This window comes from Bactrocera dorsalis, chromosome 3 (assembly GCF_023373825.1).
Source record: "Bactrocera dorsalis isolate Fly_Bdor chromosome 3, ASM2337382v1, whole genome shotgun sequence".
Lineage (NCBI taxonomy): Eukaryota > Metazoa > Arthropoda > Insecta > Diptera > Tephritidae > Bactrocera > Bactrocera dorsalis.
The window spans coordinates 54943008-54964038 of record NC_064305.1 but is presented as its reverse complement, the minus strand read 5'-3'; the positions used below and the strand labels follow the sequence as shown (position 1 = coordinate 54964038).

General features: G+C 37.5%; 1 protein-coding gene and 1 long non-coding RNA gene across 18 annotated transcripts in view; one reads left to right on the top strand and one right to left on the bottom strand.

The window, feature by feature from the left end:
- Positions 1-21031, bottom strand: part of LOC105227705 (ELKS/Rab6-interacting/CAST family member 1) — a 113476-nt gene that overhangs the window by 72512 nt on the left and 19933 nt on the right. For 14 of the 17 annotated variants that reach the window (XM_049452041.1, XM_049452043.1, XM_049452042.1 and 11 more), the window contains 6 exons: positions 18545-19181; positions 9485-9601; positions 9028-9198; positions 8613-8869; positions 8212-8458; positions 6474-6529 (listed from right to left, as the gene is read on the bottom strand). In XM_049452041.1, the coding sequence (XP_049307998.1) occupies positions 6474-6529; positions 8212-8458; positions 8613-8869; positions 9028-9198; positions 9485-9601; positions 18545-18677 (981 nt within the window). In that variant the 5' untranslated portion in view covers positions 18678-19181. Of the gene's footprint in view, positions 1-6473; positions 6530-8211; positions 8459-8612; positions 8870-9027; positions 9199-9484; positions 9602-12627; positions 12777-18544; positions 19182-21031 lie in introns of those variants that run through there. The other 3 variants (XM_049452040.1, XM_049452038.1, XM_049452039.1) reach the window with 3 other exon arrangements.
- LOC125777347 (uncharacterized) lies at positions 2329-5689 on the top strand. The gene is made up of 2 exons (XR_007422256.1): positions 2329-4565; positions 4599-5689. It is a non-coding gene; the product is annotated as an uncharacterized LOC125777347 (long non-coding RNA).

The following is a 21031-nucleotide window of genomic DNA, read 5'->3' as shown; positions in this document are numbered from 1 at the left end:
TCGATATGCGACAGTCGTTTTGATCTCTAGCTGTCTTTAGCTGTCCAAGTAGAATTATTCGTGGTCTCACGAGTCACGAGTCGCCCTATTCTGTAATTGGGTACTAGTCCGTGTTGAGAGTTTTGTTGTATCTGCTTCAGAAAAAAATTTTCTGTATATTTTTGAAGCACGTTGTCTTCCTGACAGTATTTTTATAGGTAAAAATCCGGGTTTTCTCCAGTTACGGAGTTCCCTCTGCCGTACGTATTTATCAGTCTCTGCGACTTCCAGAATATCCCGTTTTATCCTTAACTAGAGTTTAGAATATTTGTCCTCATATATTTTCGTGATAAATTTCTCGTTTGAAGCTTTAGTTCTTTAAAGGAAAGCCGCAAGCATCTCGGTTGGATTGTGTTTAGCAAAAGTCCTTCGACTTAACAACGCATGAACCTACACCAACACATATAAGCACACACATATATTATATAAGGCGAAACGGTTGACTGATTTTAGTGCCGTATGCTCTTTTTTGCACCGAATTTTATTACTTCACTACGCCCTTTCATTGAGTACGCGACATGCCGTTGCGTGTAGAATTATTGGCTCCGAGATGGGTTAGCGACGCACAAAACACTTTGATGTGGCGAACGCGGAAGGGTGGCGGAGGGCACATTGGCGCCATGAAAAGGAAGTCAGTGCGACGGCTTTGCATGCGAATTGGGTGATTTCACAACTGGCAGACTGCTTGAGCGCTCGGACAAAGCGCCTGGCAAGCAAGAGAGCGAGTGAGAAGCGGGAAGCGAAATTAGCAGAAAACTACACAACTACACTCATATGTATATATGTATGTATGTATATGCATGTATGTATGTGTTTAGAAAATTGTGATGTATCGCTGAGGACATTAAATGCGGCACACACATGAGTCCACACGCTGCGCCTTAAAGGAATTTTATTAAGACACACTCGTGGGTATGTGCGAGCACCGCGACTGACACGCAACAGGAGGGGCAACAAAGAAGATAAAATTGTTACACGCAGCTGGTGAACTGGTGAGCTCTAACGAGCAACGCCTTATTGGCAATAATTCTCCAAACTGCATTGTTGCAGCGAATTTTAAGACAATCTATAAAGTGGTCGCCGGCATTACACGCGCTCCGGCTGTTCGCGTGCGACTTTCTTGCAGCGGTTGCTGCTCGTATAATGCAATTACAGGCCACTCGCTGTTATACAATTTCATAGCGACATTATAGCCGCAAGGCAATAAATCCGCTGCTGCATAAAGCTATATTCTATTACCACGCAATTATTAGTGACCTAATTTTTCGGGGTTTCCATTTTCTCTGCTTGTTTTGGGCTATCATTTTTCCTGACGCACGCGGTGTGCTGCACTTCACTCAGCAGCAAGAGCGTCCAGCTGACAGTCAGCACGAAAAGCTATGGCACATAAGCGATCCCTGCCTCAATGAAATTCGTTTACAAGCTTGTTGTTGTCACGCAAAAGTGCGGCTGCTTGCTGATCCCGCCCGTCCGTGAACTAAGGCAAGTTGGCGTTTTAAAGCAGTTATGCACTAACAAACACACATCAACGCTTGCACATTTCAGCTCATATCTCGCTGAACCCCGGTTTGCTCGCCATGTGCACTTGCCCCCAATTGTGCTGCCACGTGGTAATTTAATGTGCAACATTCCACGAAATACGAAATCAATCTATTCACTTACGGCATGACTTCCGCTTCGTTTTTGGGTCTCCGCTTACAAACAGCTGAACTTCGCTGCCGTTGTCCTCTTGCTAATAGCTTCCTGTGAACTAAATGTCTATATATGTGACAACATGTATGCCTAAGTAACGGTTCCTGCTGACATGCATATAGGTTTAAGTGAAATCAAAAATACAGTTATAATTGTATTGGAAGAGCTTCAATTAGTGATAGCCGAAAAAGTATAAAATTGCGCTGAGAGCTCGTTCAAAAAGATTAGAACACAATACGGATACAAGAATTGCACACGAAATATCTCGACTCGCATTAGCAGATAGAACAAGAAGACTCTCACATTCGATTTTCATGGGCAGTAATTAAGCCGGTCTTAGGGCCAAAATTTGAAAGTCTTTTAGAGCTAGAATAATTACCTGTTGTCCTGAAATGTGGCCAACTTTTTATTCCCCATTATTAAATGTTTCAAAAAACTAAATAAGTCTTTTTATTTTTAATCGGGTCTTCCATATAGTTGTGGAATACTATTTTATGTATGCCGAATAATATTCTTTGGACATAAACTAATTGGAAAAACATTGTAAATTCGAAGAACTTTGTTAGTTTCCTTTCAAGGGTTAAGAAAGAACTTTTTCAGACTCTTGTGGCTTACCGTGGAACCGACCGCTGCCCAGGCTACGGGAATAACATTGTCATTAGAGCAAGACAAAAGCTACGCCTTGTATGACATCATAAGCTTGCAAAAATATGCTTAAGGGTATATTAGACCACGTACGAAACTGTCAGTGGTTATGGGGTGGTTTCCTAGAATTGTCAAGCTTACGTCTATACCATTAGTAAATGAGCAGAAGCTATTCTAGAGAAAAAACTATCACAAAGTAGAACGAATTGTCATTCTCAGTGATAATCAAGCAGCACTTCAGGCAATCTAATCTGTTGAAATCAAATCAACTAGTACTAGAGTGCATATACATAAATGCTTACTGAAAATAAAATCCTACCAGCATGAATTCCGGGCATGGAGTCATTAATGGAAATGGGTTAACTGGCCTTCTGGGCAAAACAAGCTGTGACAACCAGTCCAATAAGGCCGGAACCTTTCTTCGCTGTGGGTACTCACACTTTACGAATGAAGCTATAGAAAACCTTACTGGCAACAAGCGTCTGGGTTTCGACAGGCGAGATTATTTCTGCGAGTGTTCAATAAAAAACGATTCAAAGAACTAATTACTCTTCACAGAGAAATACCAAATAAGGTGTCATGAGTCACGGATTACAGACTCCTAGATTGCCCCGCTATAGCAAGAAGAAAGGCTATGGCTATCGAGCCAATAAATCTTATGTGAGTATATACATTACAACCATAAACCTAAAGGCTTTCCAAGCATAATTAATTTTACTGGCCTAAACGAAGTGTGAATGCGATATTAGCATTGAGCACAAAAGACAACGGGTCACAGTGCATTCCTTGAATCTTAATCTCTCTTTGAATCCTAATCTCTCTAACTGAACACTAATTTGTGGGCACACAATCATGTTGAGGTTAAAAATCTTGAAGTGTGCAAATTATCGATATTTTTAGGAGGAGAATCATTCAGATAATTTCTTGCTCCAATACATATCTAGCTTTCGCTGGACTGCAGTTGAAGTATTTTTCGACAGTCAATCCATCGATAATTTGGTTGCATGTGATAAAATCCAACAAAACAAATTTAAGACTGGTTGAAACCGTATTTGCGAGAATTATTTTATCCATACTAAACAGTTCTTGGAATCATAAAAAAGCGACGTTCTTAGCTGTATACATATATATCTTTTTTGAGCCTTGCTACTAGGATCAGTCCTATTACTTTCCTAGGCTAATTCAGCCATTTTCTTACTAAGTAAATTCCAAATAAAACGTTTGACTTTTTTTAGCGCCCACTGTAGACCGGAACCAAATAAAAGCATATAATCTATGATATACTGCAGCCTAACAAAAACAAGCAAGTGCAGAACTCTTGAAGACCTGGTGTATATATCTATCAAGCTACATACTCCAGTAACGGCATACAAAATTGTTACCATTAAATCAAAGAGTGGAGTTACCGTTATGTTTTATACGTGCTTTGTTTGTTTTAATATTATCTTCAAAATTAAAAGAAAATAAGAAATATCTTTATCTTGGTCTTATTTCCCATTAAACCGTTATAATCCACACAAAGCGCTATCTCCGTCACTGGAAAATTCGAACGCTCCATTTCTTTTAAGAATAAATTAGAAATTTCCATATACTTCAAATAGATTTTAATCCACGTGGAAATGTCGTGCAATAAACCAAGCCGTTATAAATAGCAACACGGATAAAAAACAACAACTGCTGAGGGGAATATGCATTATAAGTGAGATTATATGGCGAAGGAGATATTAAAAGGCAAAGAAACCCTAAGAATCGAGTGAGATTTAAAACAAAAAGCGCTGAATGCAAAAGTAAAGAAAAAGTAGTAAAGGACAACAGCTAAAAACTCGGCAAAGAATGCAACACAGAGTGCGAAACGATGCAATAAGCAAAGGAACAATAACAGTAATAATAACTTCTACAAAGCGGTGTAAAAAGTAATGGACAGACAAAGCTGCCGGATTGTAAAACCAAACATATATGTATAGTATATATATAAATGTATGTGTGTATGTGTATGAAGGGACTTTTTAAGCACAAGTATGTAGAATAGTGTTTCTGTGGAGACGCCACCATCAAGGACGGGAATCAGGGGCAGGGAATACAAGATATGCGCTTCACGACAAAATGCATGAGGATACGGCGGGAAAGCTACAACACAGAGATGCTTTGCTTGTTTGCAGCAACATATTATTAAAGTTTTCTTAGTTTCGGTCCGCGCCTTTGAGTGCCGGTAGGCGGGTGAGCGACGCGTTTGTGAGTGCGGTGGGGGCGGTGAGGCTGCGTGGGCAAGGAAATCTATCAAATTGAATTGTGTTGTTATGCAGATGAACACAAAACTTATGGAACTTGTACACGGCAAATCTAGTAGTTAGATACTTCGAGCGAGAGTTGAGTGAAGCAGCGAAAAAAGTCGAAACGCACAAAATATCATGTAGCGCCAAGGATAAGCAGCGAAAACCAAAAGAAAAAAGTACGAAACTGAAACTAAAAATATATTGGAAATATGTGATTGTATGTGTGTGTGTGTGTGTGTGTGTTAAGAAACTGGTAATAAGGAACGAATAACTACAAATACTAAGAAGATGTACAGTTCACGCTAAAGTGGAAATATATACGTCTGTATATAGTATATGTGTGTGTGATTGTTGTTGTGTGCTTTTATGCAGAAACTGGAACAGTTCACTGCGCATTGTAGCTGCCCCATGTCAATATCACAGCGCACTAGGTAAACTATAGACCTACTTATGCACCGGTGTGTGTGTGTGTGTGTGAGTATGTGTATGTGTAGGCAAAGGCGAGCGCTAGATGACTACTCGGAGCTAGGGATTTTAGGGAAATTAAAATTGTTCTTCTATCAATACACACACACATACATGGCTACGTGTAGAAATATTTATTTATTTGTTTGCTGACTCATTACTTGCTATTGGAACACCTGCGGAGTGGGGGGGCAGGGGTATGGTAACATTTATGGTTGAACGCTACATAAACACTCACACACATGTCGCTACGGTTAATGCATGTGTGCGCACTAGAGGGTTAAGCGAGTAATACTTTTCGTCGAAATTTCTAAATTTTTTGTTTTTGTTATTTTTTTTGTTTATTTTTTTAAGCGCTAAATACACTTTCAGATGCAAGTTAAAGCAACAACAATCTCGAAAGTAATAACAACGAAATAATGACGGAAAACTGAACATTAAGTTAATGTGATGAGAGTCGATTTCTAAGCAAGTGTTCTTAACAAAAACAAAAACAACAAAATAGTGTTTACTTATGTATGCGCAGCATCCTTAATTGTAATGTTGCAATGATGCTTTATTTTTTCGTTTTTTTTCAAATGCATACCAACAAAAATAATGGTTGTTGCATGGCAGATGAGCTGATGATCGCATGGGTGGTGAAGCGTGAGTAAAAATGTGTTCGCTTCACTTTGGATGCATTGGACGATTGATTGCATAATGAGTTTTATCGACAAATAGCTGTTGTTACACTAAATAACGGCGCATTATCACATGTGTATGTATGTATGAATATATAGTAAGTAAGAGCATGTAATTAGAAAATTATAGTGAACTGCGTAGCAAATTTCTAAAGTACTAACAATAAACGAGTAGTCCGAGTTTTACACGAACAGAAACAGAAACAGAAAGACAAAGAAACATTTTGTGAATGTGTGTGTGTGTTCGTTAATAATTTTAAAGCCAAGTTAAACATTTATTATTATTATTTATGAATATTTTGTTTATCAATTGAAAATTCGAACGTCGCTCAATAGAAAATGAAATCACTTTTAGCTATTTTTCGGCAGACACAACTGCGGAAGCAGCATTTAAAAGGCTAGTTTAAGGATTTTTTGTACAGCGTTGTAGTGATTTCTACGCATTCAAAGCTAATTCATGGCGACTTTGTGCCTGCTAGCCTTTGATTCGAAAATTTAATCAGTTTGTGTTTGTTTTGAAATCTTTGAAAAATTTCATAAATTCGTATTAATTTTTTTTTTTTATTTTTTTTACTAAAAGCATTTGTCGATTGTTTTTTTTTTTTATTTTTGTATAAATATACGTTTCGTTGATAAATTTTGTTTAACTTTCGAAAAAGGTAACTTAAACAGTAATTACCTGTTTTTGGGCCATGGCTTGCATTTGCTGGAACATTTGTCGCTCCTCCTCCTTACCTATAAAGCGGATGAGAAGTTCGAAAGATACAAAGAGAAAAGAAGAGAGTGTATGTGATGTTGTATACAAGTTGTGGAAGTACACGAAACTGCTTAATAACCTCAAGAGCCGCGCTCAGTCACTTCGATCCCAAACTCATCTCTAATATCACTCAAACTTATCTCAATGCTCACTCTAACCTAATTTTCTTTCATTAACGGTATATTTCTAGACTTACGATAATACTCACTAATATTGATTAAAAGCTCTGTATTCCCAATTCGTCTGTTACGTTTGCATATTCTATTTGGTGTTTTTTATACGTAGAGTTTGCTATGAGGCAACATTTTTTCGGAGTCGGTCTTTTTAATAGCTGTTGCCTCATTTATACTGCTTGCCATTGCATAATAAACATACCTACTTCGGAACAAGGTCTACAAATCGTGCAAATTTATTACCAAAATAATGGTTCGATTAGCGCGACGACACTTACTCTAGTGGATAACACGCATCCTTAGAGACACTGTACAGCATTTGCTCTTGTAGAGCAGAGTACCGAAGAAGATCAGAACGATTCCATCCGTTATCGTGCACAACATTTGGAGTTGTACCTAACCACCTTTTGGAAGATTTTGCGAAACAATCTTAGACTTCCCGAATCGTCATTGAAAATATGTTCTACAGAATTATATTTTAAAAGCTAAAATCAATGCGTTCTTTCTACATTTTTGATCATCTTTCGTGGAAAATACTCTTAATGCTAATATTTTCCAAGGCATTTCACTAAAAGGTGGATTATTCTATCCAAAAAAAGTCGGTTCTACTTTACCAGAATAGACCCAATTTTATTCGACCAAAGCTAAATTTTCGGAGATTTAATCTCTTTTATATCTGTAAGTTTCAGTATAAGATCCTACATTTCTATTTCACACCAACTGTTCTTTTTACCCTCATTGATAACTTTTGTCAACCTAGATGGTTGTCTCTAGGGATGGGGATTTAAATGAGGTATGGCACTAACTCTGGGTACTCATACTCATACTTTTCGCGACCCCATCCGGCACCCAGAGCAACGCCAGCAAGTTTAGGTGAGATCCAGTATCCGTGTGGTACTTGGTTTCACGGCTAAGAGAGAAGGAGCTTAGGTGGGGACACTCAGAGATACTCGGTTTCGCTTCGGTCGTCTGTCTTGGAGAAATCTGCTGGTTTCATATATAAAAGGGATCAATGAAACTTGTTCCTCAGCTAGGATTGTGTCGCTACACTTGGGGCCCGCCATCTAAAAATGAAACTCCATTGAAAGGTACACGAAAGCCACGGAAGCGAAGAAGTGTGAGAGTTACAAAATATGAAATATTTGAGGATCTTGTGAAATTCAGACCATAGTTGTAATATATGTATTTGTAACTGTTCTGAAAGTTCTTAACCCAAATTTTTATGTTTTCGTACGTGTTTGAAAGCCCCGGACAATGTGTAAAACCTCAGTATGATACCCAATATAATCATAAAATAACTGTATCTAACCTTAATTATATTATAAAATTATCTAATTATCGAAATTAATCCCTTCAGGCTTTCGACCAAAATTTAAATGTTATTTGATGTTTATGTCTAAATAGGACCTAGCTAAAAGTACGCCTAAAAGCAAGGCACTGATCTATGTATGTATATGAAGATTTCTAATTGTTTTCTAACGACTTACCCATTCCCTTGGTTTGCAACATCTCCAATAATTTCTTAATACTTTCGTCGCGCGCAATGAGCGTTTGCTTTTGTGTTTCCACGCGGCACTCAAGATCCTTAATTGTCTCACGTAAAATGCTGATCTCGCGCTGTAAATGATCGTTTTCCGCGTACAAAGCCTCCATTTGTTGTTGCATTTCTATATTAGGCTGTCGCATGCGCATGCGTAACTCCTCCTCCAACTGACGCACCAACATCGCTTGTTTCTAAGGAAAAAGTTTAACAGTACGCACAATTAGAGATCAGTGTCATTTGTAAGCCGAAAGAATAGCTCTTGAGAATAAACCTAATATAATATCCTACAGCTACTGCTGTTAGTGTTGCGAAATGCTTTGCGTATTGGAGTCTAATGTTTCTTACTTGATTCTCCGTGCTCAGCAACTTTAGCTGGTCGTTAATCAAACTGTATTTGGCGCTCTCTTCTTTACGCAACGCTCGCTCCTTCTTCAGCTCGGGCGACCAAAACGTCTTTATGCTGTGCATCGAACTGCCCAACTTTTGGTTTGTAAGTTCTAACTCTCGCTTCAGTTGGCCTAATTCGCGCTGCAAATCTGTATTCTGATGCTGTAGATCGCCCAGATACGCTCGATCCGATGATGGTAAGCCCGTTTGATAACCTGAAAGAAGCAAAATCATAAAATGTACAGTGCATTTGAAGGCAGTTAAAAAAGTATCTTTCAAAGGTCATTTCTATAAAATTTTAGGATCTCATTGCTGGTACACGTTACTCGAATATTGTCCAAATTTGAATCCTCTCACATTTCAAAGCACTTACCTATAGGATTGGGGCTCTGTCGCGCCGAACGTCCGTACAACTCGTCCTCCAAATACAATCCTCTCTCGAGAGACCTATCGCGTGATCGATCGCGTGGCTCACGTATGGGTATAAATTCACGATCGTGTGGATCAACCAAGCCACCGCGATCCAGCGACTGGTATCGGGTTCCTGTGCAAAAGAAAAGTATATGCCAAATGTTATTAGTAAATTCTGGCTTTCTAAGTCTTTCATGAGAGACATATTCAGTTAATATAGGCAAATTTCTCAAATTAAGCTGACAGTCGGCATCATAGCATCAATTTTGTGTTTATTATAAGTAACGATCTTCGGTTACTATCAACCTTTCAGTTTAAGTCGAACATAACCGTCGGTTAAACGCTAATTGCCAGTTAACTCCAAATTAATGTTGAGCAATTGCCAAGTTTTTGGAGTGTAAGAAATACAATTTATTTACTTGGATAATCCATGGCGTGTGACATCGGCGGTCTGCTGGCACTCCGACTCCGATGGTGGCCCGCACCGGCTGGACTTGTTGGCTCATCCATGTCTCTATAGTATGGACTGCCCATTGCTGTAATTCACACAATTATGACGATGATAATAATGAGGGTGATGTGGCTAAGGGATGTGATACGTGTGAGTAGAGAAAAGTGATTGTGAGAGGACTATGGATGTGGTCATGGTCGGTGGTCGGTGGTCGGTGGTTAGTTGTGGGTAGTAAGCGGTGCCATTTGCTGGTGTTCGCTGGTAAGGGCGTTTTCATTTCATTTTTGGGCTTGGATGGGTGAGTCAGTGTGGACTAGGTAACGTATCAAAATAAACAGTGCATTGGGGATTTATCGCATTTTTCTGGAATTGCTAGTACGTGTCAAAGCATTTAAATGATCGCTTTCAAAATATTAAAATATTTTAATGTGTGTGAAAGTAATAAACAAAATTAAAATTTTAAAGGCTAAATGAAAATTATATGCAAATATACATGGCAACGCTATCATGTTTGTACGAGTATGAGTATGTTGTTGCTGGCTGATGAAATTTTGCAACAAAACAAAAGGCTTTTAATTAATGGGAATACTAACGGAGCATTGAAACAAAAATAGGCCACTAAAAGTTCTCTATATACTTTTTACAGTTTAACTAATTGGAAAAGGCGGTAAGTGTGTGTGTATATGTGTGTGTGTGTGCATGTTGGCAATGCTCATGTGATGGGCGTGCATTGAACTCTTCCTGTACTGAGAGCGTTATTTTCAAAAATAATGAAACTTGTGTGGCTGTGTTTGTAAGTTTGCGCCAACGTGCGTGTTTGCCTACGGAAAACTACTGGTTGACCTCCCTTTGGATATTTAAATTATTGCTTTGGGATTGCCTTACTTGCAATGAATAACGGCGTGTGGTACGTCAGAGCGATATTATCGGGTTCCACTTTAAAGGAACATTGTATGTAAACAGTAATTTTATTTTTCGATAAGGGCCGCCGCTGGCAGAAAAACAAGCCCAGCGAATGATGACTTTCTGCTTCCATGCTAGGAACAGCGTCGACTGAACTAAAATTTGCTCGCCGGTCTTCAGCGTCACTTAAACATTGCCGTTAACATTGAGGAGCTAAAAGAGTGACCCCACATATTTTCGATGATTGATAAGCCTACTATTTGGATTACTATCTATAATTTCTGCTTGCGTTCAGGTTATTAGAAACAAGAAAAAACTTTCCCTTCGGCTCCAGCGAAGCTATAATACGCTTCACAGATGCATTTTTTATAGAAAAGAAGAGTATAAAAAGAACTTTATTCTGATCTTTGATCAGTCAATTTGAATGGCAGTAAGCTATAGTAGTCCGATCTGAAAAATATGCTCGGATATTTCATCTTTCCAACCAAGAACTTGAGTTGAAACGGACAGTTTGTATGACAGCCATATGCCAACTTTATGCGATATCGAGGATTTTGACAAAAAAAGCAATTTAATAAAGGCAAAAGGACGTGTACAAAATTTCAGACAGATATCGCGAAACTGAGGGACAAGTTCGCGTGTATACAGACGGACAGATAGGCGGACATGGATAAATCGACTCAATTTGTCTGCCAAGGATTTATTGCCACTGGTATATGGTGTATAAGTAATATGAGTCTTATCTCTCTTCGGGTCCGTTTCTGCACTTAAAGACGGCCGAAGCTGCTTAAAATCATTGGTAGAAGAGCATATGAGTTCAAAATTTAGCTGATGGTACTTTTACTACCTTATTAGTGACCCGTTAGCTACCCAAATAACATATTGCAAACGTTTTTAATTACCATTCCAATAAAAAAATAAATACAATTTACCTCCCTTTTTCTTGTTTGAAAATCGATTGAAATTGAAGTATATATTTCGTCGGTGGAAATCGTCAAGTTCCATTAAAGAAACAATCTAACCAAATTATTCAGCTCTTTGGTTCATCCGATTAAGCATGCTACTGCTTCATTATTTTGGTAAAGTTAAGGAGGCTTGATCTACTGTTCACCCTGATGTGCTTGGCAGTAACCTTTTGAACTATTGAGCTTCCTCCAAGTTTAGTCTATCTTCAATTGAGTTAATATAATATTCATTGATGAAGTTGAAGTATACGCAGTATCTCTCATTACCCAGAAGATTATTGCGAGAGCGTACTAAAGGGCTCATGTCACATTACAACTACTTACATATGTGAAGTTAAGATATTAAGTGAGCAACCGAAGAATGATAACTCGTTCAAACGAAATTTCGATCACTTTTTAAATAAATTTAAACTTCAGCTTGCTCTGTAGGTGTTTTTACGTAGCGGACTTTAGATATGCATATGTATGTATAGTTATAAGAATGTTCCAAATACTATGTAGATTTTCCTTGGTTACCCTGAATCAATATGTTGGGACCAGGAGAGTATTTCTGATCTAGGAGAGGGCACAACAGACATAAAGGTGAGGTGCATTCCTCGTTTATCACTCTAATCTAATCTACACTAAAAATACCGTTCGAAATTAGGAAATAAAATTCTGGTAAAGTGTGAACTCTTTATACCCATAGAACTCAGGGGTACTTATTTTTTGAAGTTTAATGCATTTCAAAAAATTATTTTTAGTAAGTCTGAAAACTAATTCTTGTTGGAAATTTAAAGATTTGCAAAGTCGTTCAAAAGCTATTCGAGCTCGAAATCCAACCTTAAGTCGTAAGTACAGCCAGAATTTTCTGGTAATTTCGGACGATGTTTTCAAGGTATGAAGCAACCAAAAAAAATTTCTTTTTTGTCCCACCCCAATATACATATGTATGTATACATCGTCACCTAAAATGCAAAATAACGTAACATCACTTTTCATAAGTTTGAGTTTTGATTATTTTGGCTATAAAATGGTTATATATTGGTTATATCTGATAGCGGCAGCTGAACATTTTGTGCTACATATACATGTATATGTATGTAATATGTGAATCGTGAGCAATAAAAAACTCAATTTCGATATTTTTGATGATAAGTTGTTTTGCATTTAAGGTGACGATACATATGATATACTCAATGTGAATGAGAGTCTAATGCAATGAGTGGCTGAGTTGCTGGGTAAGCACATGTGTTTTACTAACCATAGTTGTAATCCAGTTTGCCGCCTTAATTTGTTACGACACAACGAAGGAACAGTTATATAAGTGTATGGCGACTTGTGTGTGACACGACTTGCAACAAACCAACGCGTCGCACCTTCTATAGGGAAGGAATGTTTACTACTTCTAAACTATATTCGATAATGAAAGTCGGCATTTTTAATGTGTATGAATGTGTGTGTGTGTGTGAGAGTGTTCGTGTGTTAGTTGGCAACAAATTGTCACATAATTAATGAAATGAAATCAAAACGAAAAGCGTAAATGTATGCGCCAAGCGATGATAAATGCAACAGAAAAATGTTTCATGCGCATGCGTGATGTAAGATAAAATGAATATTAGGTTCAAGTTTGCAATCGTTCGTTATTCAAAGAAAAGAATATCATAAATTATAATGTACGAGTTTATGTTCATATACAATAACAGTTCAATTAGATTTATTTACTTAAACTTAAAAGTAAACGACTGCGAAAACTCTTACTTGACTACGTAGCAATTATTCTATGTATAACTATTGTAAACAACAAAAACAATATTATTATAAGTTAATTTACGAGTATACTGCAACACTTTACTGATGGCGAGAGTTTATAGTGAAGTTCATTGAAACAAGGGAAAAATAAACAAAGAAAGAAGCTTCCATACAAGAACTCGATTTTGATCGTTCAGTTCAGTTTGTTTGGCAACTATATATTATGCTAGTCCGATATCAGCAGTTCCAACAAATGATCAGCTTCTTAGAAAGAAAAAGCCTTGTATCAAAATCTGAAGGAATAGTTCAGTGAGATAATGATATATACAGACAGACGGACGAATGGACACGGCTAAATCGTCACGAAGTTTATATACCATGAATACTATATATTTTATATGGTTTTAGACAGACAAATTGTAAATAGTGACAAAATTGTTTTCAGTATTTTATAAAGGGAACTCCTGTTTAGATATCAGCATAAAAATGCCTGTGAGAACCTATGTGATGTTTATGGGGGCGACTAGCAAAACAGCTGAACTCAAGTTGGTGTCAGATACGGACAAAGGTCATTCGGCACGATATTTATATTCGCTTACCTACGCATACTTCCTTAAAAATATATTTATGTTCAGAGTTATATATTTACTTTGGCTTAACTAGTAACTATAAATAAATGTGTTTTTAGACGTGTTGTTTTTAATGAGTCAATAGCTTTTTCGGAGTTGGGCCTTTTAACAGCTGTTACTTGTTTATACAAGGTGTTTTCCAAAGAAAACAGGACTTTTTGAATCTATCGCCCGCTGGAGGCCTCATCTATATGTCGACTGGTATGTTAGAATCTGCTATCTTTATTTACTGTCCAGTGAGGCATGACATTTCATTGATCGGAAATGAAGTTATTGCGTTTTAAGTGTCAGTATGTTTGTGTTATCGGTGCGAAAATGAGCTCCGAACAAAGCCAACATTAAAGTTTGTTTTAAATTGGTAAAACTTTTACCGAAATGTTTCAATTGATGAAACAAGTTTATAGGGATGATAGCCTATCCCGTGGCAGAGTAAACGAGTGGTTTCAACGTTTTCAAAGTGGTCGTGAGGCCATAAATGAGGATCAACATGTGGGCCAATCAAAATCCGCGATCACCGGAAATTCCATCGAAACTGTGCGTGAATTCATCAAAAATCAGCCGAAATCACCATTGAAATTCATGGAAATGGAATTGAACATCTCCGAAACATCGATTTATCGCATTTTGACCGAACATTTGGGCTTACGAAAGGTGTGTGCACGGTTTGTTCCGCACAAATTGGCTGACAACCAAAAATTGCTCAAAATCCAACATTTGAAGGACATCATTAAAGAGGTCCAAAAGGACAAAAACTTCCTTTACAGTACAAATCGTGGAAACGTATTACCAAAATTATGGCTCGAAAAAGGATGAAGGACACTTTGGGTTGAACGGATGTGAATGGCCGATTAAAAGTCAAGTGTCCGTAGTGCTCCGCCGTTGCGCTTATTCTGTTCGTTGTCTGTCCTGTTAATTTGTCTTCGTCGTTATGTTTCATTATGGATGCGTGATTAAAAAAACATTGTCCCATTTGTAGTGATGATATTCCGCAAACCACTGTTGAAATTGTCAATAGCTTCAAATATTTTTTTATTTCTCCTCGAAAGCCACATTAAAAAAGCTCGAGAAGCATCCGTTATAACCTTATCATTTATTTAAACTACTCTCACCAAAAGCTCCGCCATCAGTAAATTTTATAAAAGAGACATAAATGAAAATGAAAGGAAATAAAATATCCACTAAATTAATAGCTATAAACTATACATTAATATTAATTTAATATTTTGAAAACTGTTGTTGTGCAATTTATAACTGTCAGTGTCGCAAAGTTATTTGCATTTTAACGGTAAGTAAAATATTTGAATTCCGTTATACTGAAACAACGTCACAAGCCAATTCCATGTGTTCCCTGCTGCACGTAAGCAATTACGTATGTACCATAAATACCATAAATACCAATACATACATACATACATACATAAGAGTTTGGCATTATTTTTACGGGTTAATAAAATTTCCAATATAAATATACATATTTTACGTTCATATATTTTCGAAACAATCATTGACATGCCGCGCGGCGAGGTCAAATGCGCAAATCGCACACTCACACGCACACACACACGCGCGTTGTTTGGCGGAAATCACTTTTAATGGGCTTTAATAAATTTTGTATGTGTGTATGTGTGTTTGTGCATATTGATTCATGGCCTCACTGCGAAATCTGTCGGTGCGTGAACGCCAACAACGTAATACGCCAGCGCAGCGCATGGTCACGTGTGCATGCGTTTGTATGGAAAATACATGACAGTAGATATTGTATACATAATAACTCTTAATTTAGATGCTCAATTAAAAATTTCAATCCAATTCACCACCAATTCTCTATGCGTCCGATTTCTCTGTTCTTTTTGTTTTTTACTTAACGGCAGGAGAAGAGAAGTTAAGACACGCCTAATTGCCACAGATAAAGCACAGCGCTAAACATAAAACGGTAAAGATAATGGCAATGTTATCTCTTTAGGAAGAATTTGTTGCACTAAAATGCTACCGAAGCGATTTTAAATTTTGACATTTGTCAGAATCTCACTGCGCTTCGGAAAACGTTGTCTCATACTGAATTTATTTCCAAGGTCAATTTTTGTGCGTTTGTTGGAGCGGTTTTTATTATTCATCAGAGATATCATATTTCTTAATCTTGATTTTGATAATATCAAATAAAACTGCAATGATATATTGAGGATAGCAAGGACACTCGGTGCGCAAACGTAAACAGTTTGGTTCGGATTGTGTATCAGATTCTAGTAGTGATCACAGTTTCCAAGAAAAACTATAGATATCTCGCTCACTACTTAGTACTACAGACGAATGAGCTGTGGTCTCTTGTCAGTAGAAAGTAAAGATATGGACTGGAATGACCTTCAGTTTCAGATACTGTTTCTGTAGCACAATGCGTCTTTGCTTTAATAGAGCTCGATAATAGTCACATCTAAACGATGTCAGTTGGGCATATAGTAAGAACTATTGAGGATTTCTTTTGAGGTTCGAAAACGAAAGTCATTACCTAAAGTTTAAACCAATAAACATCAAGGTCAGATAGTCATAGCAAACAACAAAATATACGAAAATACACATAAATTTGCTGGTTGAAGTTGGTGTAAACATTTGTGGAGACATACGTTTAAACCACATAGCTTAAGACGCCTTAGCAACATAATATTTAATAATAGCTGCCTGGAAAGCTGATTCTTTTGTAATCTCCAATTTTGGTCTAGTTGTGACAACACTTCAAACTTGAAATGTATATTCGGAAATGCTAATCGGAACCTTTCGAAAGTGTTCGCTCCGTAAATGGATTAATTCAAGTTAATGAAGGCGAGTTAAGGTTCTAACTAGTTGAGTAGAACCTAGAGGATGTAAAAAGAATCAGTGCAAGAATAAAAAGGAAAATCAATAAATCTTCAAATGGGCTTCCCACTAATTACCGTTATATTAAATTGTGTCCAAATATCGAGCAAATTTTCATTTACTTTAGAAAACCGGTTAGAAACGAAAATAAAACCGAAGAGTTGGTCTTTCAGTTATGTAATGTATCGTGGCGATCATTTAACTTCTTGAAGTAGAAAAAATGAAAGGGTTCTAATTAACATTGGAGCAAAACCCATTTAGAGAGAGGAGACAAGTTTACATAATATTTACTGCCAAAAGGTAAAATAATCATTGGCTGGTATAAAACTGCAATCGAATTTATGAAGGGTATTTTTTAGACGTGTGGTTTTCAATTAGGCAATCATTTTTTTGGAATTGGTCTTTTTGACAGACGTTATTTAATTTATACTCAGTTTGGTCTACCACTTCATAATAAACGGACTAACTTCGGAAGAACGCTTGGAACATCGTGCTAACTTATTACCAAATAATGGTTCGGTTCGCCGCACGATGCTTTGCGCACAGCGTCCAATATTCGGTGGACATAATCGCCCAGCAGAGTCGGTAATTTGTGAAACAGAGTATTGAAGAAAACCCGAATGAAGCCATCCGCTATCACGCTCAACAATTATGGCTATACCCATCCACTTTATAGAAAGTTTTGCAGAAGATCTTGGTTAATGATCTTACAAAATCCAACTGACGCTCACTTTCGGTTAAATATGTATGTACGTTTATAAACAATATTGCTCAATTTGGAGTGATGATAATCCACAAGCTGTTTTAGGGACCACGTAAAATTCTTAAAGAGTAACTGAATGGTGTCCTCTATGGACACAGGAACTCATTAGTCTATATATCTTCCAAAATTAACCCGTCTATAATGTTACAGTCAATGGGGCTACAGAGCTATAGATATTGACTGTTCATGCCTGAATTGAAGGAAGGAGTTTCAAGAAGGCGGTGGCACATGCCATACAGCCAACGAAACAATCAATTTATTGAAGGCAACTTTTGCTGAGCACATTATAATCCAAGATCGTGCGGTTTGATGCCGCTGATTCTTTTGTTTTCTATGGTATTGCGTAAACTCGCTTTTCTATGCAGATACACCCGAGAGGATTGATGCTTTAGAAGATAATATTCGGTGCGTTGTTGCTCACATACGACATTGGTGTAAGAAGAAGTAGATGAAAATTAGGTCAGTCGCCGGGCCATAGCAAATTTTTGGCCATAACAATAAATTGTTTCTTCCAGAAAACCACATGTAGAAAAACACCCTTTATTTAGCGAACGGTGTTTCATACACCTTTCACTAACTAAATTAACGGTTGAGTTTGCACGAAATCTTTTCAAAGAGAGTAGAATTTGAAACCAGCGACCAGTGCCGTAATGAATCGAACACGCTTAAAAAAGTTTTAGTACAAAAAATGACTCATGCTATACTTATGAACCGATCGAAGGTACATATTAGAACCGATAACGTTCAATAAAGTTCAATTGCTTTGCCATTTCCGTAACACATTCGATACAATATATTACTTTCAAAGTTCTATGCGGAGCAAACCAGTTGATCTGTCATGTCGGGTGCAAATGGACTAGCAACTTAACATAACACAACTGCTTCGTATGTTATAGCTTAGGCGTCAATACTCTTAATACATATCTTAATAGTATACTAAGTGCAATTTAATGACTAGTTAAACTCAAATTTGCCTTGCGTGCAGTCTTGCATAGAAACCCTGCTTCAATGAAATCATAATTGCTCTATTTGCATTTTGCACTGGTCTCAACTCATATACATTATCAGCGGCTACAACTCAAAAAACGAAAACATCTCAAATCATACATACATACATATGTCTGTAAGTTTAAATAATTAACTAATAATTTAATTGCTTGAAAATATCACTTTTAATATTTGGTCTTCACCTAGGGGACTTCCACGTGCACCGTAGTCTCGTGATGGCGACCGATCTACAGTTGGCAATTCCGTGAGCCGCCTTGAGCGACCCGGGCTACGAACACCAGAGCTAGTTACAGGATTGTAATCGTCTCGTGACATAATCTGCCGCGGTCGGTCCGCGGTTTCTCTCTCGCTTCACACTGCTCGGGTTATGTGTTCTGTTCGGCTATATGTTTTTCTTGTTTTCGTCTACGCTTTTGTTTTGTGTTTTCTTTTTCGCTCTGCTCCTCTCCGCTTTCACATATACGAGTACAGTAGATTGTATATCTATATATGTGAGTATGTGTGTGTATATGTACGAATATGTGCGATTAGTTTTTATAAGGCGACGCAAAAAGTAACTATATAAATCTGCTTTAATAATTTTAAATTTCTTTAGTTTTTTTCTGTTTTTTTTTTTTTTGTTTTTGTTTAGTTCGTTAAGAGGTTTCAAAGAACTGATCCTAGTTTAAGCCCGATTGGGTGCTAAGTACAACGTTTACAAAGTGATTTTGTATTATATTTTGTTTTGTTTTATATTCTCTTTTGTTTGCTTCCTTTATGTATTATTTGTTTTTGCTTTTGCTTTTTTTCTTTGATATTGTATCTGTCACGTTTTTCAATCTGCAAATGTAACAAAAAGAAATACGACAGCATGAAAGAAAACGCAAACTGTATTCTGCATTGTCTGCTAAAGCAAGCTAAAGGCTAATTAATATAAAATGACGATGACTTTTTAAGTAATCATCGGTTTTAGTATACCATGAACGGATATAACGAGCAGATGAAATCAAAATCAAAATTTTGTAAAACTAAAATTCCTCAGTACAGTGGTCAAAAAATACAAAGACTTTTGTCCTAAATTTCGCTCGAAAACTTGAAACTTTCAGAATGTTGGAAAAGGCCTTCAGTGGTAATTGCTTATCTTGAATATATATGTATATGTATGTATAAGACGGCTACCACCATCAACTGATGATTAACACGTCAATAAAAGAAAGTAATCGTTGCTTGAAAATCGACGATTAACAGCCAGAGATCTTACTAGTAGTGTGAGAATATCGAGAGGATCAGTGAAAACCATTTTGGTTGGTTCCAAAATCGCTAAATTTTATCGAAAAATAGCATCGCGTTAACGTCTATGAAACATTGCTTTCGTCTACCAGGATGTCATGAAACGTATTATTACTGACGATGAACCTTGGAACTTTGCTTACGACCCGGAAACAGACGATCAATCGGTGGAATATCGGCAAAGCTGATCTTCGGTTCGAATAAACCACGTCAAAACATGTTAAAAATCAAGGTTATGTTGACAGTTTTCTTCGATAATGAAGGTTTGGCTCACTCCGAATTGGGCCGACAACTCTTGGTTTTTACACCAAGATAAGCACCGTCGCATACTGTATTGATTCTTCGTTCGTTTTTCGCACAATCTTTAACCAATATCGTGCCGCATACACCGTATTCTTCTGATTTAGCTCCGTGTGACTCTAGGATATTCAGCAAAGTCAAACCATCGCTCCGGGGAAACCGTTTTTAGTTTATTGAAGGCATTAAACGTGAATCTTTACGCACATTGAAGGCTATTCCGGAAATTGACTTTAAAAACGTTTTCGGGGAGTGGAAAAAACGGGGGCACAATTGGATTGGAGCCAAGGGGAGTTATTTCTATAGGAACGGCGTAAATTTTAAATAATAAAGTACGAAATTTAAAATTACGAACAAAGTCTTACTATTTTTTGACATGGGATGGATTACTTAGTTACTTAGAGGGGGACGTTAATTAATAGGAACTTAGGGCGATCGCTTGCCCTTAAGCCATCAATTGTGCCTCGGAGAAATTCGCAGTATATTCCAAGCAGAGTTTTTTGCTATTGGGGGAGCTGCGGAGCTAGCCTCGAACGTATCAGCAGGCAACTCCTGAGTTAATATCTACATGGACAGCCGAGTAGCATATCATGGCAATAACTTTGTTTTGCATAAAAGTGTCTTGGGAGGCGGCAGAGCGGCAGGGCGGCAGTAGAGATTATCACTAGGAACAAGCGGCTTGATTTCTAATGGATGCAAGGTCACAAAGGTATAGCGAACAAGATCACCGATCATCCGAAAACGTGACCATGTTGATAAGCCCATTTATTGTCTATACGACGATCTGTACCGATAGGATCTACAAAATTTCTAAAGCGTTAGATCAGAAATATAGTGCCCAAAGTACGTACTTGCACTCGATAGAAAGGACTGTATAAACATGCTTGGAATGCTCACTCGTCAAAGACTGATGGCGGTGCACGCTTGCAGAAAGGGGCTAACAGATCGAGAGTATGTTAAGCGCCAGGTACCACGGAAACAATGGAGCACTTATCCCGCATCAGCAAGGCATCGCTTCAAGCATTCGAAGGCCTCGCTAGATGGGGCACTAGTGATCACAAAACCTATTGAATAACTACTCTTCATGAACTTCGCAACGGCAG